This window comes from Phyllosticta capitalensis, assembly GCF_038381095.1.
Source record: "Phyllosticta capitalensis strain CBS 128856 chromosome Unknown BKA78scaffold_7, whole genome shotgun sequence".
Taxonomy (NCBI): Eukaryota; Fungi; Ascomycota; class Dothideomycetes; order Botryosphaeriales; family Phyllostictaceae; genus Phyllosticta; species Phyllosticta capitalensis.
In genome coordinates, this window is record NW_027117445.1 from 1,739,037 (window position 1) to 1,760,991 (window position 21,955).

The following is a 21,955-nucleotide window of genomic DNA, read 5'->3' on the forward strand; positions in this document are numbered from 1 at the left end:
GCAAGCAAGGGCGTGACATAAGAACATGGCAGTCCTTTCGCGCACGCAGGGTCCACCTCAGCGAAGATCCCACCTAGGCGCGGGCACGAGCGACGGCGGACGGGGAACGGACGGCGGGCAGCTTCCCTTGGTTGTTCAACCTCGAACGTCGTCGGGACTACCCGAGGTGGGAACGAGGGCGGATTAGGCAAGGCGCCAGGGTCGCGGGGCCCAAAGAAGAATAATCGGAGAGAGACCGAGGCAACGCACGCGTCTAGTAATGGGCAGGGGCGGTGTTATGACCCGGCTTGGATTGGTGGTAGGCGCCGGCGGGTTGTGGTGGCTGGACTTGGCGTCGTTGGCATTCCAGGGTGGATGCGTATCACCTGCATAGCACGCTTTCAATGATGCTTTTTGACGTAGAAACAGTCGAGGGTATTTTGCGTGATCAAAGAGACTATAAAGGAGTAGAAACGACGCTTCGTCGTTTGGATGGGCTTACGCAGTAGCAATAGTGTCATGTATGTCGGCATGGGCCGCCGACGACGACAATGAGAGCCGAGACACTTCGGTCACCGCCTACTGCCACCACCACCACCACTGCGGAGTTTGCGCACCTTGACGCCGAGGCCCCTGACGCTCTCCCACACGCTCTCCTGAATCTTGACGGGGACCTTGCGGCCCTTGAGTGCCTGGTCAATGACCCACATGCCGACCACAAACTCCTCTCGGGACAGCATGCCGACGCACGAGTGGTCGACCAGGTCCCAAATGACCTCCAGCACGTGGGGAGGCAGCCTGCTTCTGCTCCAAATGTCCTTGACGACGTATCCGTGCACAAACTCGCTGTACTCGCGCGGGAGGAACTCGCCGCGATTCGCCGCCCAGACGCCGTCGTACCGCTTTCGCTCCCGCTCCGTCACCCTCTCGCGCCATCGCTTTCGCGACCCCTCCTTGTGCTTGTTGGGGTGTTTTGGTCGGAAATGGCGTTTCTTCTTGTGCTTCATGTCGCGCCCTGAATCACTGTCGACATCACTGGAGGAGGGCTCTTTGCGTAGAGTGTGGAGAAGGTGGCCAGGACGCTTCTGGGGGCTAGGATTGCGAGAACGTGACTTGACATGGTGATGCTTACCATGACGCCGAGGAGCAGGCGGAGGGGGGACGGTCACGGGAGTGGACGTTCTAGACGTAGCCAGGGAAGCACCGACAATGGCATTGGCAAGCGAATCTCCAGTAAAGTGAGGCTCCAGCATTTTGGCAGACTCTCGCTTGTACGTCGAGCTTGTGGGCTGTAATCTGATGTTCGCTGAGGAGAGCGGAGTGACGTTCCCAGATCTAACCAAAGTTGGTCTCCGCTCGAGTGGTGCTGTCTCTTTGGATCCGTCGAGACTTTGTGCGCGCCCCGCAGGTTTCGTGATATTGCTGCGGCGTGGTGGAGGAAGAACAGGTTTTGCCTTGATCTCTTCCTTGCTTTCTGGGGCGGATTCGTACTGTGCATCCTCGTCCGAATCCGAGGCAACCTCTGCCGAAGGCTCACGCGGTGAAGCTATTGATGTTGGCTTTGGTGGAACCTGTGGTGGAGATGATATAATGCTAGCCCGCCTATGCTCCCCTGAAAACTTGGCTGGCTTTGGTGCGGGCTTTGGAGGCGGCTTTGATTTGGCTGAAGGCGGCCTTGCTTGCCCTGCACTCGCAGCTCTGGGAATTGGCGATGCATCAGCGGATACATTATCCTGAAGGCTTGCATATGCAATGGGAGAGGTAAAGTTCCGCTGAGGTTTTGGGGATTTGATCGGGGGAGGCGGGCCTTGCGAAGTCAGGATCGGCTTGGGTTTAGGTTTGGGGTTTCGAGGGACCGGGGGCTTCGATGACGACGTGGTATCCACATTTCTGTGTTCAAATCGTTCGACCAAAGACGTCGTTGACTGCTGAGGCTGGCTGATGGTTTGGGGACTGGGAGACCTGGAGTTTCTGGCTTGCTTTGGTGGCGATCTAGATGGCACTCTGAAAGATGACAAACTAGCCCTGGATCCATCGAATCTTGACCGAAGGTCACCAATGTTTCCGGTGGCGGGCAGCGACTCGTTCGACGTGTTGTTCCAGCTCTTGGGCTTATCAGCCGACGCATCCGCAACAGGAGTGTGCAACGCGGCCGCTCGGGTTGCCGCAACGATGGAAGGGGAACGCGCTCGGTCTCCCGAGACCACAGGTACGCCCAGAGATGCAGCAGCACCAGCTTTCAGGGAGAACGAGGCGCGAGACGCGTGTGAAGCGGTGCTGTTGCCAGTCCCCTGCGGCTGGAGCTGGGGTTGCGGGGTAGCAGTCTGTCTGGCAGCTGCCAATGCGCCATTGTTCCCACTGTACGTCTTGTTTGCCGGCTTTGGTTTGACAGGCGGTTTTGCAAAGGCGGTCGAAGCTCCTACGAGAGCAGCGTTGCGGGTGTTGTGGGGGATGGGCGCATCAGGGTGGTTTGCGGACGCTGAAGGCATTCGGGCATGAGGGCCGGTCGTCATGGAGACATGGGGACGTAAGTCTGGTGGAAGGCAGGCTACTCGTATAAGAGTGAGAAGGGAGCATGTCGAGAGGAGCGGAGCGGAGCAGTCGGAGAGGGCGGTGCAGGAGCGGCGGGGATTCGGGGTGAGGTGAGCATAAAGATGGGTTACCTTAGTCAAGACGACGCACGTGTTGGCGCGTCTCGCTTGCCGTTGACGTCTGCTGCCTGCCGGCTGCCTGTCTCTCTTTCGACGCGACACTTGGCCTGCGCAATATAATGTCAAGACTCTCTCCTCCTCAGCTCGTCGCGACATGTCCTGGTAGCTCTGCCCGGCAACCACAATCCTCTTTGTTGGATTTGGCCCGAGTCAGCCGCTCCTCTTCCAGCCGCCCAACTACGCGACAAGGCTGGCCGAATACGAATCCATACCACCATGGCTGGCGACGCGATTATGCAGGACAGGGCTGCTGCGGATGAGGAAGAGATGATGTATGGGCACGGTGCTCTATCCGAAGCCGAACTGTATGAAAAGTAGGTTCGCGACAGCGTGGATGCCCTAACCTTCCCTCGCATCTTCAAATGCACATCACTCTGAGCTTTTGATCGACTTGTTCAACCCAAGTCCCAATCATTGAACTTCTCCAGATATCCAAATCGTCCGCACAATCATTCCAAGACTCTGCCATTCCACGAGCTCTACTTGACACTCTTCAATCCTCTGAACGACAACAAGAAGAAACCCGGGAGTGCTGCAGCCAAGAAAAGACCATACGGCCCCTCCAACCCGGCACCGCATGAGGTCAGGGCTAATATCATCGACCGCTTCATCTCGAAATGGCGATCCCAAGTGGGCAACGACATTTATCCAGCTTTCCGATTGATCGTGCCCGAGAAGGATCGTGATAGGGCCATGTATGGACTGAAAGAAAAGGCCATTGGCAAACTCCTCGTTCGAGTCCTTCAAATCAACAAGGACTCGGAAGATGGTTTCAATCTGCTCAACTGGAAGCTACCCGGGCTCAAGGCCACAGCCGCCATGGCCGGCGATTTTGCTGGACGGTGCTACGAAGTCATTTTGAAGAGGCCTATCCGCACCAAGCCTGGCGACATGACCATTGCCGAGGTGAATGCAAAGCTTGACAAGCTTTCTGTAGTATCCAAAGAAGACGACCAACTCCCAATCTTTCGCGAATTTTACCAACGCATGAATGCCGAAGAGATGATGTGGCTTATTCGGATCATTCTCCGCCAGATGAAGGTTGGCGCAACCGAAAAGACGCTCTTCAACAACTGGCATCCGGATGCAGAGAGCCTATTCAATGTCTCATCTAGTCTTCGCAGAGTGTGCTGGGAGCTTTACGACCCCTCGGTTCGCTTGGATGGGGAGGAAAGGGGCATCAACTTGATGCAATGCTTTCAGCCACAGCTGGCGGCCTTTCAAATGCGATCATTTGAGCAAATGGTGAGGAGAATGAAGCCGACGGAAAACGACGACGAGTTCTGGATCGAGGAGAAGCTGGACGGCGAGCGCATGCAGCTACACATGATGGAGGACGAAAGCGTGCCAGGAGGTAAAAGATTCGCCTTTTGGTCCCGCAAGGCCAAAGACTATACCTACCTTTACGGCAGCGGCTTTGAAGACGAGAAAAGTGCTCTGACTCGATATTTGAAAGACGCCTTTGACGAACGCGTCGACAACATCGTTCTGGATGGGGAAATGATTACTTGGAACATGGAACAGGATGCCATGGCGCCGTTTGGAACATTGAAGACTGCGGCCCTATCCGAACAACAGAATCGATTTGGTGCCACCACGAGGCCGCTTTTCAAGGTGTTTGACTGTCTCTACATCAACAATCAGGCAATCACTCAGTATACGCTGCGAGACCGCAGAAACGTGCTCGAGACCAGCGTCAAATCAATCAACCGACGTTTAGAGATCCATCCGCACAAAAAAGCCCGCAGCCCGTCCGAAATCGAGCCACTGTTACGCCAAGTCGTAGCAGAGGCTTCGGAGGGCCTCGTTCTCAAGAACCCACGGTCAGCATACCGCCTGAACGAGCGCAACGACGACTGGATCAAGGTCAAGCCCGAGTACATGACCGAGTTTGGCGAAGCCCTCGACTGCGTCATCATCGGCGGGTACTACGGATCCGGACATCGGGGCGGCAACTTGTCCAGCTTCATGTGCGGGCTGCGCGTTGATCAGACACAAATCGACCAAGGCGCCAATCCCATGAAGTGCTACTCTTTCTTCAAAGTGGGCGGCGGCATGACTGCCGACGACTACGCCAACATTCGCCATTACACGGGCGACAAATGGCAAAAATGGGACCCAAAGCGGCCGCCGACCGAATTCATCGAGCTCGGCGGCGGCGACAAGCAGTACGAGCGGCCGGATGTATGGATCAAGCCAGACGAGTCGGTCGTCGTGTCGGTCAAGGCAGCCTCGGTGACGGGGACTGACCAGTTTCGGATGGGCCTCACGCTGCGGTTCCCGCGGTTCAAGGCACTGCGCAAGGACAAGAGATGGGACCAGGCCCTGTCCATCTCGGAGTTTATGCAACTCAAGATTAGTGCGGAGACAGAGCATGCAGAAAAGGCATTCAAAGTCGATGATTCGCGCAAGAGGGGAAGTCGCACGAAGAAGAAAAAGATTGTCGTTGCAGGTCAAGATGGAGAAGAACCTACTGCGTATGCGGGACCGCAGACCAAAGTGTTTGATGGGATGACATTTTGTAAGTGCCCATCCTCAGCTGAGTCCGAACAACTGCCTGACAGTCCCTCGCAGACATCATGACCGGTCTCGAATCAGAAAAGCCCAAAAAGACCAAAGTCGAACTGGAAGACCTCGTCAAATCCAACGGCGGCACCATTATCCAAACCGCCCGTCCCTCAAACGCCCCCTCTCCAAACGCTCCCCCTATCATCTGCATCGCCGATAAACTCCTCGTCAGCGTCGCCGGGCTCCGCAAGAAAAACACCCACTCCATCATCCGCCCCTCATGGCTTCTGTCCTGCGTCGCGCAAGCCCAAGCCGACCTCCCGCGTGCCCCCGTCCTCCTCCCCTTCGAGCCTGCCCACGTCCTCCACGCGGCGCCCAACTGCGCCTCGACAGCCCCAGACGTCCTCGCCTCCGCCGTCGACGACTACGGCGACAGCTTCGCCCGCGACATCTCCGGCGTCCCCGAAATCCGCGCCCTGCTCGACGCCATGCCGGCGCAGCACTCGGCGCGCGACGGGCCCGCCGCCACGGAGCGCTTCTTGCGGCAGCTGGCTGAGCATAGTGACGAAGACGAGGAGGGAGGCGCCGCCGCCGAGTTGCTCGACCTCCCCGGCTTCATGTTCCGCGGCTGCGTCGTCTTTTTCGACCATACCGACCCATCGGCTCCGTCGCCTACGCGTCTCGTCCTCGCTGAGAACATTGTTCGCTTTGCCGGCGGCCGTGTCGTCAGTCGGATGGATGGCGACGGCGACGGCGGGCCTGTGTCACACGTCGTCGTTGGCGCAGACGTCGAGGAGGCAGATGCAGGAGCGGTGGGAGCGGTGGGAGCAGCAGAGAACGAGCGACGCAGCGCACGCGCACAACTGCTCCGCAGCCGTATCGCCGCGTCTATGACCACGGCTCAGAGCCAGCGCGTGCCGCGCGTCGTCTCGGTCGAGTGGATCGAGGCGAGCTGGAAGGAACAGACGCGATTGGATGAGGAGAGGTTTGGTGTGCTGTGAGGCAGGCAGGGTCAAGTCGAGCGAGTCGAGTGAGCGTGTTGGTTGGGCGACCGCTCTGCTTGAGGTTCCATCGTGAGATGAGTAGGGAGGAGCTACCAAGCTGGGCGGATACAAAAGTAGGCAATCAAGCATCTGCTATAGTAGATAGTAATGCTACACAGTGCAGCACACATTGTGTATGTAATGTAAAGTACGTACAAAGCACAACTTTCTCGGCTTTTCTCTTGGAATCGTAGCTAGAGCTTCCTCCTTATCCTATGTAGACTAAGTGGACTAGAGCAAATGCAATCGTCCATGACTAATTCTAGCAACCAAATACTTCTTCTTCTTCTTTTATCTCTCCATCTCTCTTCCTCTTTTCTCCCTTTTCTCTCCGTAACTTCTTACCTACGTCCGCATGTATTGTTAATTGTACGACCATGCAACGGAAGAGGACAACACAACCGAGCGTGAGAGCGGGCGCGCGAGATACCTAGCCTCACCCAACCGTCATCCATTTTCGTAAATTCCAAGTCTCAAGACCATGGAACAGGAAGATTGGATGACTACATGCATGGGCAACACAGGCAACACACACACAACACGAGCTCGCAGGTGGTTAATGCAAACATGTCAATTATCAAAAACAATCAGTTGTACACAAACTGATCGCATCATCGCATCGCATCATCATCGCTACATCGCTAGCTAGCTACATGGCATATCCGCTCTTTCCTTCTTTTCTCTCTCTTTTGCATGGAAGCCCGATGTACAATACAAGATTGAGCGCCGCCGGGTGATCCAATGGACGCCTTGGCTTTGCTGGTGATGGAATTGATGGATGTAGAGGTGGAGTGAGGGGAGAGAGGGGAGGGAGGTGGACCGATGAAGCAAAGAGAAGGAACGGCTGCTACCCATCATGGTCCAAGTTCCTGGTGGTATGTTTGAGGTGGGTCAAACGGGAAAGAGGGAGGGAAAGACAAGGCTTGGGAGACCGCACGCCGCAGTACCTGCTCTCTCCTTTCCCCTCATGCCCCCCTCTCTCTCCTTCTCTCTCTCCACCGACTTCCATGTCGAAGCGATTCGATCGTCCAACTCCTCTCCTTGCGCAGCATGCAGCACGCACCACGCCTGCATCAATCAAACAAACAACCCAACCCAGGTATCCAACAAATTCTCTCCTCGTACCAAATCGACCAAAAATCTACGCTCCTGCTTGCGCCCCTAGCCACCATGGATGGCGCGGCTACGACCCACGACCTACGACCTACGACGGCCCCCAGTCATCCCACTCGTCGTCGGCCTCTTTTCTGCGTGCTCGCGGTCCGCGCCACGGTTGTTGAGACTTTTGTTTTGCTGATGATGTTGTTGTTGCTGGCCGCCGCGCCACCATGTCGTCGGGGACGTCGTTCCAGTTGCTGGTTTGGGTTTGGATAGATGCAGAAGCAGGAGCGCCGCCGTTGCCAGTGACACCCCCCGCAGGAGGAGCCGCCAATGGAGGGCCCTCCTTTACTTCATGCTCGTCGTCATACTCCTCGTACTCCTCCTCGTCGTCATCCAGGTCGCCATACACGTCGTCGTAGCGGCGCCGACGCATCTCCTGCATCTGCACCCCCGCGCCGCCTTCGTCGCCGCCGCCATCGCTGTACAGCCCTGGTGCGCGGCCGAGAATCTGATCCGCCTTGTTGGGGGATCGGCGGCCTTCGCGCGGCACGGCCGCCACGCCGCTGCTCGTCGTCAGGAAGCGCGTGTTGCGGCCCGCAGCGGCCAGCGGCCGATTGTGCCATGCGGTGCTCGGATGGGGCGGCGACGATGAGCCTGGGCTGTGGTTCTGGTTCAGCGGGTCGGCGGCGTGCGCGTTGGCGGTGAGGTGGGTGCGCGTGATGACAGGGGGCGAAGGGGGCACGCCAGGGGCGCCGGGGCTGCCAGGGGGGCTCTCCATGCCCCAGCCAGCGGCGCGCTCGCGCGCCTTTTGGCGCTGCATCTGCGCGTAGCGTTCGTCGGCGATGCGCTTGCGCGCGTCGATCCAGGCCGGGCTGGCCTCCCAGTACCAGCCGTCGCCGGTCGTGTTGCAGATGGGCAGCGCCCAGAGGTAGGGCACGGGGCCGAGGACGTGCGTCAGGTTGCGGCGCCAGCCCAGGTCGAAGGCGTTGGGCAGCTTCTCGCTGTCGAGCTCGTCCAGGTAGTCGTTGTAGCGGTCGCGTTCGCGCGCGGCCTCCAGAGACACCCAGTTGCGGTGGAGCGACTGCTGGGCTGGCGAGACGGCCCGCTGGTCCTCGCCTTCTTCGGGGCGCGTCACGCCCGGGAGCGCGTTGGCGTGGATTTCGAGCAGCTGGTCGCCGATGGAGGGCCGCGAGTGCGGGTCGTCGACGTAGTTGCGCTGGGATGAGGCCGTAAAGTGCTGAAAAGACTTGCGCAGAGGTGAGAGATATCGTGTCTTCTCCAACGACTCAATCGTGGTCAAGTTGCGCGTCGCCAGGTGGATGTGCCAGGCGGTAAATCCGGTAATGACCAGGCCGACGATGCCAGCAATGACTGCAAGGATAATGTAATTGATGGGCAGGAAGCTGTCCATATAGTCGTCGTTTGTGAACTGGTTCCAGCACCAGCCGCCCGAGTTGGCGAAGCAGGCCCAGCAGAACAATGAGAGGTAGACGAGGAACAATAAAAATGGCTTGTAGTTGCGCATGCCCACGCAAGCGGCCAACCACGGACAATGGTGGTCCATCTTGAGTACGCACCGCTTGCAGGTCGAGCAATGGTGGGCGCGGTCCGGCTTCTTTGTCTGGCACTTTTTACAATACCGCAACTCGCCGTTTGCCTTGACCGTAAACGACGTGTGCGGCGTGGCCTGCTGCTCGGTCGTCGGCAGCGAGCTGTATCCGCCGCCGCCGCCTTTGGGCCCGTCAATTGGGGATCCAGGGTCCGTGAAGACGGCCGTCGTGTAGCTCCAGTTAAGCATGGCGTAGAGCAGCCAAGCCAACAGCGAAGTCCAATAATCTACAATCCGAAGAAAAAGACGTAAGCCAAAAGTAGTCCCCGCTGTCCCTCGTTCTGAATTTTTGGATATCCTTACAATGGGACGGGGTTTCTGGGCTATGCACCCCAATCCTCCAAGTCACCCAAACGGCCCATGTCGTCAGACCGTAGACTATTGACAGCGGAAAGTATGCAAATATGCGGCAGCAATAGCGTTCGCATTTCCGTGCCCAGTTGCGGCGGGGCATTGCGTACGAGGGCGAGGACGGAGGCGACGGAGATTCGAACGAGGCCATGGCGTGGTGGCCGGAGGAGAAATACGGAGGAGGGAAGAAGATGCCGCCGTAGCGGAGGAGGAGCTGCTGCGAGGCGCAGACGCAGAGCTGTAGCGGGAGGTCCTGGGTAGGTAGGTATAGAGGAGGTAGGTATTTTCAGTTTATAGGAGGGCGTGGGCGGTGGTTGCGGAGGTGCTGCGGCGAGTGCTGCGGACGAGGGCGGCGAACTATCGCGACAACATCACAGGCAACCTCTGTCGAAGGAGCGAGGATCCGGCGAGGAGGACGGCCGTGGAGGAGTTGAGGTGTTCAGGCAAGTAGGCAGTCTATGGATATGGATATGGCGTAGGAGGAAAAAAAGGGCCTTGCGAAACAGTTTGTCGCGGGAGTGCTGGACTGGCTGGCGTTGGTCCAGATGGGTGGGTGGCACAGCTGCTAGTGAAGCGTGCGTGGCGCCGACCCCAGCCATCAACGTGACGTTCCGGCTCCCGGAGATCCACAGCTCGAGCGCGCAGGGGCGTCACCATTCACTCTTTTCTTCTTCTCAACACTCGTCCATCTGCCAATGCTAGACATGATGTTGATGACATATTCTCAAGGCGCTCACGTTTTTGCCATTTCTGATTGAGATGACACCTCAACACCTCAATGGACAAAGTTCACGACAACAATCATAAACACAATGCAAATGGCACACCGCCTTTCCTCGACCGCATCATCAACCTCACAAATCAAGATCACTGGCAAAGCAAAGTTTTTAGGACAGGATCCCATTAGATGGACTATCTCCGAGCAGGAAACTCCGCCGCCGACGCGTGAGGCAATACCGCGCCGACGGCAGAAATGTAGCATTCGAGAACCCTCCCAATCAACCGAAAAAAAAAGCGCAGACTCTTTCGAATCCGCGCTCGAGAATCACAGCGGCATCTCCTGTAGTGAAGAAATTCTTTTATCCAAGAAAGGTAAAAGGTGGCGCCTGGGGGTGACAGTTTTTTGTGTCGTTTTTTCCTTTTTTGATTTCGATCCCAGTATCAACAAGAGGAACGGCTCGACCGGCCAGAAGCGCCCCCCGGTCGAGTTTCGTCAATTTTTCCAAGTCTTTTGGTTGTGGTTTGGTTGTCTTTTCAGTGTGCTTCCGCGCAGGTTGAGAATTATGGTTGTCGGTTCCTCCGATGCTGTCGAAGGGGAAAGGGGGTGAAGAGAAGTGCAACGCTCCGAGCCCGTCAAGTCCAGGGACAAGGCGGATTCGTCACAGACACCGGGCCGCCGGAAGGCGTGTCTGCCCAAATGACGGGAAGACAGCCATCCGAATCGCAACCCAAGGGAGCCGTGGAGCGAGCGTCGCGGACGACGACAGCAGCGCGAGAAAGAGAAGAGGAACCGACAGACGAGCGCCGCGGGCCTACGCCAGGCCGACCAACACTACCACTGCAAGGTGCCATGTAAAAGGGTAATTTACATGACGGTGCAGCCAGCAGAGGCGTCAAGGGGCTCCTCGACGGGCTCGTTCTTCTGGACGGTGCAGCCGGCAGAGCGGTCAACGGGGGCCTGGACGGTGCAACCGGCGGAGCGGTCGACGGGGCCCTGGACGGTGCAACCGGCAGAGCGGTCGACGGGAGCTTGGACGGTGCAGCCGGCAGACATTTTAGCGATTGGATTGGAGTCGGAAGACTGGAAAGAAGAAGTGGAATGTGAGTTGAATGTTGTGGGATGGAGAAGAAAATCTGCCTGGTTGGCGAGACTCGCCCGACTTTTATAGCCAGCATCGGCGTGCGATGAGGATGAGCGCAAGAGTTTGGAATGGCCATGTCCATGATGGCAATCGTCGAGGTCGGAAACAAAGAGGTTGGAAAGTTCCGAGCAGCGCGTCCGTTGTCACCCGGATAGAAGATGTCGGTGGCGTTAAAAGGCTCCAAGGACGTTTTGAGTCTTGGCATGGTGTTGATATTGTTCCTCGCTTCGTATTGTTCCACCCCTGATATTGTCTGCGTCGACCGAAAGGGGTAACAGAAATCCGTCGCTATCAGTCCTCGCCACGTTGAAGACAAGCCGTCGAACTTGCTCAGAGGACGCGCGTATCAACACACTGCATCCGGGCCACGCCGTTGCAGGCGCTCCATGCTTCTATTTCGACTGATTATCTACAAAGCAAAAAACCAGCCTAGTATTATCTCCATCTCTTACTCACTTCTCACAATCATATTGATTACTCTTGACGTTTGTCATTCTCTTTGAAGAAACCGCATGCAGGCATCCATGTACACACAAATGGCACCACCACCTACAAGTCGCCTCAGCTCAACATCTTTCTGCTGACGAGGTGCGTGCATGCGATTGCAGTAGTGGATACTTAGGCCAATCTGCGGAACCAGCAGAACAACCACCGATAAAAGTTCTTGAACAATATTTGCTTCCCTTCTCCGCTATGCTATGTACGCACCCAACTATCTACATGGGGTGATCATCTCTACCTAAAAAATCTCCATTCTCACATCCTATCCTCCAAACATCAGTTCAAGGCTGCAGTCATTGCATTCACGCCATTCGCTTGTCAGTAATCACCTAACTCCACAACTTTTCAAACACTTTCCCCCGGCGCGGCTGGCACAGCACCACTTCCAACACTTTACAATAACTGCTGCTACGCTGCCCCCAATTCCTGGCTTAGCTAGCCATTGGGTTTTATGGCCAATAAAGTTAATTAGATTTAAGAGAGAAGGGTAGGATGAAAATGCAACAAATGTCATCTCCGTCTTTCTAATCTGGAAAAGGAGACTTGGGTAGTAGTAATTGCCTAACTCGGCTACTACCTACTTACACGTACCTAGCATGTTGTGAATGTTGAGATCCAAGGAGAGAAGGATGAAATAACAGATGATAGGATGGCGAGTAGGTAGTATACTGCACCACTATAGGGTGTATAGATATAGATAATACATGCTACGCACTGCCTTTCTTCCCTTTCTATTCCACCGTGACCGATCTGACCAAACCTACCTCACCACTTTAATGCCCAAGCCAACCAGGCATGGAGAATCGGAGATGCTGCCGTGGCTAGCATCATCACCATCACTACTGCAAGAAGGAGAGAGAGAGCAAGGGATAAAGTAAAGTCATTAAGGGGGCCAGGCCCACGTACGAGGAGGTATCATGGGCGTTGCGTATAAATGACTGCGGGTATACAAACTAAGAACACGAAGCGCTCGACAGACCTACACGACCGACCAATGCTGCCTCTGCCTGCGCCAAAACCATACCCCCATATGCGCCGCGCCGCCGCGCCCAGGGAGTCATCAACACCACACGCACGCACCCACCGCTTCCCTTGCACCCGCACCCGATCACTCCTCGTCATCGTCATCGTCGTCATCATCGTAGGCAGCCGGCACATCAGCCCAGCCACAGCCCCAGCGCTTGCCTTCGCCCTCGCCACACCGTCTCAACCGCCTCGCCGCGGCCGCGTCCTCGCGCCACACGCGCGCCGTGTAGTCGTCGCCGACGCTGAGCAGGTTGCCCTCGGCCGTCCACGTCAGGCTGGTGACTTCCTTCTGGTGGCCGCGCACCAGCGGCGTGCCGTGGTGGCTGAAGATGGGCACCGAGTCGGCCATGCGCGGCGTCAGGGGCGACGAGGGCGGCGACCAGGTCGTCGTGTTGTCGTTGATGCTGCTCGACGAGGACTCGCTAGACCATGATGCTGCCGTGCGGTTGACCAGTGAGTGGGACAGCAGTGACGGCGGGCGCCGCACCAAGGGCGCAAAGTACTGCGAGGACCGCGGCGCCTCCGCGTTGGCGGTGGCGGCATCGACGCGCTGCTTTAGGGCCGTCTCGTCCGTCGGAAACACGACCGGACAGCCGTCGCTCGAACCCACCGCCAGGCACTCGACTCTGTCGTCGTGCGCGCGACGCAACGCCGTCTTGACCCAGAAGCTCGTGACGTGAAGGCGCGGATGGCGGAAGCCGTACAGGGGCCCGAGGCCTGTCTTGTCGACGGCACCGCTGCGGCGCCGCTCGCTGGTGTGCTCGCCCAGCTCGGGCGCGTGGCCCAGCACCAGGTGGCTGGTCGAGTAGGCGTAGACGGTGTTGTCGCGGCTGAGTGCGTAGATGCGGTCGCCGGCGCCCGACAGCGAGATGGAGTTGATGCCAAATTGGCGGTGCTTGGAGTGGGATTCGGGCTGGCGAGTCGTCGAGATGGGAATGGCGCGGCGGTTGTAGCGACCACGAATGTCCCACAGTTTGACGGCGGTCGAGGCTTCGGAGGCGGTGACGAGGAGATGTGAGCGAGAGGGGAGGTTCAGAAAGGAGAGGGCGGTGATGGAAATGTCGCCGCGTCGGGAGTAGGCGTCATTGTCGCGGGAGCTTAGATTGTGGGCGGGCGTGGAGTTGGACTTGTGTGCGCTTTTTATGACATTGTATGTCGGGACATATGTGACGGAGAAGTCCCAGGATGCTGATGGGTCAACTGTCACCGGGCCCGGCTCGAATTCAAGGACTTCTTGGGACCCGGCACAGCGAAGATCCCACAGTCGCACGGAGCCGTCCCGACTAGAAGTGGCAAGTACATTGTCATTTTCGGGTTGGAAGCAGATTTGCTTGACCGAGGACTGGTGGCCGACGGAGCCCCCTAAGACATAGGTCGTCCGCTGGGTCCGGGCGTCGATGACACGAGCCGTCTGGTCTCCGGAAGCAGTGGCCAGTAAAAAGTCATCGGACGAGAATGTTATGTCCATGACGGCATTGCTGTGGGGACGGAACTTGACGTGGTGTTGTGAGAATGGTGGATTACTGTCTTTTGCAGACTCTAGTAATACTATGGTTCCGTCTTCGTCGCCAATTGCAACCATTGAGTTTGCTTTGATTGATGTTAGCTAGGATGGAATGTGTCGAAACGGAGTACTTACTGTTGCAGCTGGCTGTGCAAAAAGGAATGTCGTTTCTGAATGAATGGGTGTCTTCTGGTCGGCTGCAAAAGTTGGCTGTTTGATCCTGCCACACTCCACAGTGGTCGTACACTCTGCCTCGTCCAATGGCTCGACTACCACCAAAGGAACGGGACAGAATTCGGCCGGCTCGTCCAGCGATTGGAGCTCTCCGTATAGGGAGTGGATAAGATTCTTCCATTTCCTCTTCCTCTTCTTCAAGAATGGTGGTTTCGGCATCAGAGGCTACGTCGTTGTGGTCGGGGAGGTCAAAGTTGACCGAGGCATGTTCCCTCGAGCGCTTGGATGGGGAAGGTTGGATGGGCGAGCTCTCGGGGGATGGAAGGAGCTTCCGCTTCTTGTGTTGTGGGGTGGAATGGTTTTCCTGGGTAAGAACATGGCTGTCGGAAAAGACGACGGTCCTTCTGGGAGTGGGTTTCTTGCGATTGACGGCATTGCGGGTAATGTCACGCAGCTGGCGACCGGACGAAGAGGAGTGGGAAGTGGAAGTTCTTGTGGTGCGGGGAGTGAAAAATTTGTTGAATCGTTTGGGGGTGATTGGCGGCGGCTTCTTTGGTTTTCTCGAGGCAGGTCTCTGCAAAGGCGACGAGGGCGGCGGCGAAGAGGCAAAGGTCTGCGAAGACGAGGGGAGGTCCTCGTAGGGCATGGTGGTGGAGCGCGGCGGCGATGAAGGCAAATCCATAATGGCAACTCGTGTCCTCGTGTGCTATCTTCAGGAAATGCAAGGAGAAGAGCAACTCGTCGGACGGAGGTGGAGCGAGGTGTCGATGTCAAAATGGAAGCCGGCTGGGGATATGTGGACGGGTCCACCTGCAGACTGGAGCGAGGGCGCGATCGCGTCTCGCGTCTCCGCGTTTTGCTTGCAGTGCCGCGGCCGAGGCGGCCCTAGCACAGCCGCGTATGGATGCTCGACGTGCCTTGGACTGGAATATTGTGGCGAGAGGAGGTCGCGATTTCAGGGGTCAGGGGTATCTGGATTTTTGAAAATAGACTTGGACAATTGATGCTCGCAACGAAAGAGTAGAGCAATTGAACAGCACAGCAGTAGACGGCGTCAAAGTGTGGCGCAGGTAGTGTGGCGCGTGTTTAATCGTGAAAGCTTATCGCCACGAAAAAGTCGCGCTAAGGTCGCGCTCCCGCAGCCGAGGACGGCCCGCCGGCGAATCTAACCACCGCCAAATTTTTGGTCGGAAAAGTTCAAGACGAAGTCCTTCCATGTAGATGCGCAACCAGGCCGTTGAGTCCGCGGCGCTGAACCTCTTCCTACAAAATGGCCCCCATCAAGCGTGGAGCTGAGAGCGACCACGCTGGCTCCAAGAAGCAAAAGCATGCCGGCGACGACCGCGCAGCAAAGCGCCAGCGCAAATCCGACCCTGCGCCCACCGACGCAAAGACGAAGCCCGAATCCAGGACCGAAAAGCCCGTCCCCGTTGCTTCAGTCCTCACCCAAGAAGAGCGCTCCTTTCCTCGTGGCGGAGCCAGCGTCTTGACCCCTCTCGAACACAAGCAAATCCAAAACGAAGCCACTCGCGATGTACTTTTCGAGCAGTCCAACAAAAAGGCCGCCAAGGGAGACGACAGTGACGACGATGTGCAAATGGAGGATGCTGGGGCTACCAAGCCCACCAAGAAGAAGAGCAAGAAGCGCAAGAGTGATGCTGCGGGAAAAGAAAAGGACGAGGGAATCAAGATTGAAAGTCTGACCTACAGGAGACTCCAACCAGGTTCCATGGTCCTCGGCCAGGTCACGCAAATTACCTCCAAGGACGTTCAACTAGCCCTGCCAAACAACCTTAGCGGCTTTGTTCCCCTGACTGCGGTTTCCGACCAATTCACGCAGAGAATCGAAGCATTGTTGGGCGAGGACGACAAGAGCGACGCCGAAGAGTCTGCAGACGATAATGATGTCGATCTCAAGGATGTGCTCAGGCTGGGTCAATATCTTCGGGCGGTAGTGACTTCGACTGGAGACGACGCCGCAAAAAAGAACAAGAAGCGCATTGAGCTGTCGATAAATCCCAAGGATGTCAACAGCCCTATTTCCAAGCAGGACTTGGTCGCCAATGCCTTTGTGCAGGCCTCGGTCGCAAGTGTTGAGGACCACGGTCTAGTAATGGACCTGGGTTTGGCAAGCGGCTCCACCAAGGGCTTCATGTCGTCCAAGGAAGTCGGATACAGCGTCGACTACAGCAAGGTCCAGCCCGGCGCCGTCTTCTTGTGCATGGTCACGGGAACCAGCTCCAATGGAAAGATTGTCAAGCTGTCTGCCGACACGCAAAAGATTGGCAACATCAAAAAGGCGAATGTGTTGACCCAGGCTCCCACGATTGACGCTTTCCAGCCCGGCACCGCTGTCGATCTCCTCGTTACCGAATCGACCTCTTCAGGTCTCGCTGGTCAGATTATGGGCCTGGTTGATGCCACGGCCGACATTGTGCACGCTGGTGCAGCTGAGACGCAGAAAGACATTTCACAAAAATACAAGGTCGGATCCAAGGTTAAAGCAAGAATCATTTGCACATTCCCCAGTGAAGACCGCCGCAAGCTTGGTGTCTCCCTGCTTGGCCACATCATGTCACTTTCCCCTCGTCAGCCCGTGGACCAGCAAAAGGAACCCCTCGAGGTTTTGCCAATCTCGACCATCATCGAAGAAGCCAAGGTCACCCACGTGGAGCCTTCTCTCGGAGTCTTTTTGGACGTTGGTGTCAAGGGTGTGCCCGGCTTTGCTCATATTTCCAGGCTCTCTGATGACAAGGTCGACACCATTTCTGGAGAAAGTGGCAAATTCAAACTCAACTCTACACACCGCGCTCGAGTAATAGCATTCAATTCCCTCGACGGCCTTTTCATCATCTCACTCGAGAACAAGATTCTGGAGCAGCCCTTCCTTCGTGTTGAGGACGTCAAGGTTGGCCAGATTGTCAAGGGCAAGGTCGAGAAGGTCATGATTACTGCAACGGGATCTGGTGCTGTGATTGTGACCCTGGCCGACGGCATCAACGGTGTCGTTTCTGAGACGCAGATCGCCGACGTGCAGCTCAAGAACCCCGAGAAGAAATTTAGGGAGGGCATGGCTGTCACCGCCAGAGTTCTCTCGATCGATACGGACAGGAAAAAGATTCGTTTGACTTTGAAGAAGACATTGGTCAATTCCGAAGCCCCTGTCTGGGTATCCTACTCGGATGTAGAAGTCGACGAGTCGGCTCCAGGTACCATTATCAAATTGATGCCTGCAGGTGCCCTTGTCCAGTTCTACGGAAACCTCAAGGCCTTTTTGCCCGTCGGCGAGATGAGCGAGGCTTACATCAAGGATCCTTCTGAGCACTTCAGAGTCGGCCAGACCATCAACGTCCGCGCCATTTCCGTCGACGCCGAAAACGACAAGATGACGGTCTCATGCAAGGATCCCTCGGTGTACAGTCCAGAGCAGCAGGAAGCGTTCCAAGCACTTCAGGTTGGAAGTGTCGTCAAGGCTACCGTCACTGAAAAGTCTGTGGAGCGGATTGACGTCGAGCTTGAGGGATCCTTGATCAAGGGTATCCTCAAAGTAGGCCAACTCACCGATGGCTCTGATAAAAAGGAGCAATCTATGGTCAAGAAGATTCGCGTCGGCCAGACCCTCGAAGATCTCGTCATTTTGAGCAAGTCTGAAAAGAGGTCCCTGGTCTGGCTTACAAACAAGCCCAGTATGCTTGCCGCTGCCAAAGCTGGATCCCTGCTGAGCAAGTTTGAGGATGTTCGCGAAGGTCAGACCGTCAGTGGTTTCGTGCAAAACATTGATGGTCAGCGTGTCTTTGTCGAATTCGCTGGCCAGCTGCGGGGACTACTGCTGAAGACGCAGATGCCAGAAGAAATGGCTGCAAAGCCAGACTACGGCCTGCGCCGTTTCCAGTCAATCACGTCGCGTGTCCTTGTCTCTGATCAGTCGAAACAGAGGTTCCTGCTGACCATGAAGGACGAAAAGAGCGCGGCTTCGTCAATGTCTGCTCCCAAGGCTGACAAGACCGACAAGACTCTAGTCAACCCAGCTGATGACACGATCACGGACGTCTCAGAGTACACCTTGGGCAAACTTACCAAGGCACGCGTCACGAGTGTCAAGGAGACTCAGTTGAACGTGAGCCTTGCGGACAACGTTTCTGGTCGCATTGACATTTCCGAAGTTTTCTCCAAGTGGGAGGACATCAAGGACCGAAAGCACCCCCTGGCACAATTCAAGACCAAACCAACCCTGCCTGTCAAGATTATCGGTGTCCACGACGTCAAGAACCACAAGTTCCTTCCTATTTCGCATCGCAGTGGAAAGACTGCCGTGTTTGAAATGACTGCAAAGACGGACAGCAAGCTTTCAAGCCAGGACGACTTGCTCTCGTTGGACAAGGTCAAGGTTGGCTCGTCTCACATTGCCTTTATCAACAACATTGGCGAAAATTGCGTCTGGGCACACATTTCGCCCGTCGTTCGTGGCCGCATCGACCTCATGGATCTCTCCGACGATGTGTCGCTGCTCAGTGACGTCGCTGCCAACTTCCCCATTGGATCGGCTCTCAAAGTGCGCGTCAAGGAGGTCGATGTCTCAAAGAACCGCCTCGACCTTACTGCCACCTCGGACGCGGTTGTCAAACCCAGCAGCCTCAAGGATCTCTCGCCAGGCATGATTCTCCCTGGTCGCGTGACCAAGGTCTCCGAACGCAACATCATCGTCCAACTCTCTGACAGCATCTCTGCACCTATCGACTTGACTGAGTTTAGCGACGATTTTGCCCAGGCCAATCCCACTCTCTACAAAAAGAACCAGATCGTCCGCGTCTGTGTTCTGGATGTAGATGCGCCAAACAAGAAATTGTTCCCTACCCTGCGTCCCTCCAAGGTGCTCAGCTCCTCTCTGCCGGTCAAGGACCCCCACGTCGCCAATATCCGTCAACTCAAGGTCAACGACGTCGTGCGTGGATTTGTCAAGAACGTGTCTGACAAGGGTCTTTTCGTCTCCCTTAGCCCAACTGTCACTGCCTACGTCCGCATCAGCGACTTGTCCGACTCTTACATCAAGGACTGGAAGTCGGCATTCGAAGTTGACCAGCTTGTCAAGGGCAAGGTCATTGCGGTCGATCCGGCGCTCAACCACTTGCAGCTGACTCTGAAGGCCAGCATGCTCGACAAAGACTACGTACCGGCGCTCAATTTTGAGGATATCAAGCCTCGCATGGTTGTCACCGGTAAGGTTCGCAAGGTTATGGACTTTGGGGTGTTTGTTCTGTTTGACAACTCTAACAATGTGAGCGGTCTCTGCCACAAGAGCCAAATTGCGGACCAGCCCGTCGAGGACTGCAAGAAGCTGTACAGCGAGGGTGACAAGGTCAAGGCCATCGTCTTGAAGGTGAACCCTGCGCAAAAACAGGTCAGCCTTGGTCTGAAGGCCAGCTACTTTAAGAAGGATGATGAGGAAGAGAGCGACGACGACGACGAAGATGGCGGTGTGGAGATTGATGAGGACAGCGAGTCTGAGGACGACGACATGGAGGGTGTCGAGATTGACCTGTCCAAGGTCAAGGACATGGAAAGCAGTGATGAGGAAAGCGAGGACGATGAGGATGCCATGGACGTGGACGAGAAGCCCTCGAAGTCTGTCAACGGACTCAGCACATCCGGCTTTGACTGGACCGGCGCCTCTCTAGAGCAGGCCATTGGCGCGGCCGAACACGATTCCGACTCGGAGGACGCATCGGCATCCAAGAAGAAGAAAAAGAAGAAGCCAACCATCGTCGAGGACCGGACCGGTGACCTCGACGCCAACGGGCCGCAGTCGGTCGCCGACTTTGAGCGTCTGCTGCTCGGCGACCCCAACAACAGCACCCTCTGGATGCAGTACATGGCCTTCCAGGTGGGGCTCAATGAAGTCCAAAAGGCGCGCGACATTGCCGAGAGAGCGCTCAAGACGATCCACATGCGCGAGGAGGAGGAGAAGCTCAACATGTGGACGGCGCTGCTCAACCTGGAGATTGAGCAGGGCGACGACGAGAGGGTCGATGAGGTCTTTGGCCGCGCGTGCCAGCACTGCGACAAGGAGGAGATTCACAACCGCCTGCTCAGCATCTACACGTCGACGGGTCGGTATCAGGTAAGTCGTCAACTCCAAGGCCGGGCACGATCACACACCCCCCTTGGCCATTCAACCTGGCAGAGCTAACCCACTGCGCAGAAAGCCGAGGATCTCTTTCAGAAAATGACAAAGATCAAGTCGCTCACGCCCAACCCGTCCTTCTGGCTCAACTACGCCACGTTCCTGATGACCACGCTCAACGAGCCCGCGCGCGCGCGCGCCCTGCTCCCGCGGGCCACCCAATCCATCCCGGAGAAACACTTGCGCCACCTGACGGCCAAGTTCGCGGCCCTGGAATTCCACTCGCCGCACGGCGACGCCGAGCACGGCCGCACCCTCTTCGAAAAGCTGCTCGACACGTACCCGAACCAGTTCGACCTGTGGGACATGTTTGTAGACCTCGAAAAGTCGCTCGTCAAGAAAGGCAAGACGGGCGGCGCCAAGGAGAACGTCAGCAAGCTGTACGAGCGCATGGCCAGCATGAATCCGAAGGCCAAGCGCGCGCGCTTCGTCTTCCGCAAGTGGGCCGAGTGGGAGGAGAAGGAGGGCGGCAAGAAAAGCCAGGAGCGCGTGCGTGCCCTCGCTGAGGAGTGCGCTGAGAAGCTCCGCAAGAAGGCGGAGAAGGCGGCGAAGAAGGCGGCTGGTGGGGAGGATGAGGATGAGAGTGACGACGAGTAGACGGGGGGATTGGAGGTGTGATTGCTGTCGAAAAGTCGTTGGGTTGGTGGGCGTTTATGGAGGCATCTCTCGCATTGCATGCACATAGTTAGCGTAATTGCCGGACGGACTCAAAAGCATTCAATTTGTTTATATATGGCTTGACTCTCTGGAGTTTACTTTCCCCGGCGCTGTCTCAAGTTCTAAATCGTCTTTGATATCACTTTACCTTCCTCTTCCCCCTCCCACCTCCCACCATCCCCATCCCACGCACCCATCCACGTCCTCCATCCCTCCTTCCTTCAAAACCCTCAGACCCTGCCCACCCTGCCCTACCCACGCACAGACTCAATCCGCCCGCAGTCCCTCCGCGCCCACCGCACAGACCCTCCGAGCAAAAAAAATCCTCACCCCCTTCTGATCCTCCCCCCTCCCGTCAGGCCCTCTTCCCACACCCAACAAAATACAAAAAAGATAATGATGAGGACGAGACTCGAACTCGCGCGGGTTGCCCCACCAGGAAACAGTTGTAATCCACTTTAGTGAATTGCGCAGTTGCTTGTGTGCTAAGACTGAAGGCCTTAACCTGGCGCCATAACCAACTCGGCCACCTCACCGGTGTTGTTGAAGAGTGATTCGCGGAAATGGGCTTTAACACTGAGGTTAAGGAAGGGGTACCGGGAAAGGGGGATGGGGGATTCTGGGGTTCATGGTGGTGAAGGTGGTGATGGTGAGGTGTGAGAGTGGCGCCGCGTGAGGTGAGAGATGGCGAAAATTTTCGGTTTTGGTTTTTTCCGAGTTTTTTTTTTTTTTTTCGTGGTTACCTACC

The 21,955-nt window shown here is 56.5% G+C and overlaps 6 protein-coding genes and 1 non-coding gene across 7 annotated transcripts; 2 read left to right on the top strand and 5 right to left on the bottom strand.

Moving 5' to 3' along the window:
• Nucleotides 1–394: 394 nt before the first annotated feature.
• Nucleotides 395–2,586, bottom strand: BKA78DRAFT_319394 (uncharacterized protein). Its single transcript, XM_066888853.1, has one exon. The coding sequence runs from the start codon at nt 2,490–2,492 to the stop codon at nt 552–554; it is 1,941 nt and encodes a 646-aa protein (XP_066742888.1). The 5' UTR covers nt 2,493–2,586; the 3' UTR covers nt 395–551.
• Nucleotides 2,587–2,736: 150 nt separating this feature from the next.
• Nucleotides 2,737–6,518, top strand: BKA78DRAFT_319395 (DNA ligase). The gene is made up of 3 exons (XM_066888854.1): nt 2,737–3,004; nt 3,119–5,211; nt 5,265–6,518. The coding sequence occupies exons 1-3, from the start codon at nt 2,907–2,909 to the stop codon at nt 6,197–6,199; spliced, it is 3,126 nt and encodes a 1,041-aa protein (XP_066742889.1). The 5' UTR covers nt 2,737–2,906; the 3' UTR covers nt 6,200–6,518.
• Nucleotides 6,519–7,697: 1,179 nt separating this feature from the next.
• Nucleotides 7,698–9,453, bottom strand: BKA78DRAFT_232372 (DHHC palmitoyltransferase-domain-containing protein; the record flags this gene model as incomplete). The annotated part of the gene is made up of 3 exons (XM_066883792.1): nt 7,698–8,009; nt 8,085–9,178; nt 9,255–9,453. Coding segments are annotated over 3 exons (1,605 nt in total), but the record flags the coding sequence as incomplete, so codon positions are not given.
• A 1,434-nt stretch (nt 9,454–10,887) lies between these two features.
• On the bottom strand, nt 10,888–11,369 carry BKA78DRAFT_354532 (uncharacterized protein; the record flags this gene model as incomplete). Its single annotated transcript, XM_066891743.1, has 2 exons — nt 10,888–11,103; nt 11,184–11,369. 2 exons carry the CDS (start codon nt 11,367–11,369, stop codon nt 10,888–10,890), a joined length of 402 nt encoding a protein of 133 aa, XP_066742891.1.
• Nucleotides 11,370–12,773: 1,404 nt separating this feature from the next.
• Nucleotides 12,774–15,015, bottom strand: BKA78DRAFT_354533 (WD40-repeat-containing domain protein; the record flags this gene model as incomplete). Its single annotated transcript, XM_066891744.1, has 2 exons — nt 12,774–14,281; nt 14,331–15,015. 2 exons carry the CDS (start codon nt 15,013–15,015, stop codon nt 12,774–12,776), a joined length of 2,193 nt encoding a protein of 730 aa, XP_066742892.1.
• A 571-nt stretch (nt 15,016–15,586) lies between these two features.
• BKA78DRAFT_269917 (uncharacterized protein) lies at nt 15,587–21,297 on the top strand. The gene is made up of 2 exons (XM_066885505.1): nt 15,587–20,487; nt 20,569–21,297. Exons 1-2 carry the CDS (start codon nt 15,640–15,642, stop codon nt 21,145–21,147), a joined length of 5,427 nt encoding a protein of 1,808 aa, XP_066742893.1. The 5' UTR covers nt 15,587–15,639; the 3' UTR covers nt 21,148–21,297.
• A 307-nt stretch (nt 21,298–21,604) lies between these two features.
• Nucleotides 21,605–21,743, bottom strand: BKA78DRAFT_t131. Its single transcript has one exon. It is a non-coding gene; the product is annotated as a tRNA-Leu (tRNA).
• Between the last annotated feature and the right edge of the window lie 212 nt (nt 21,744–21,955).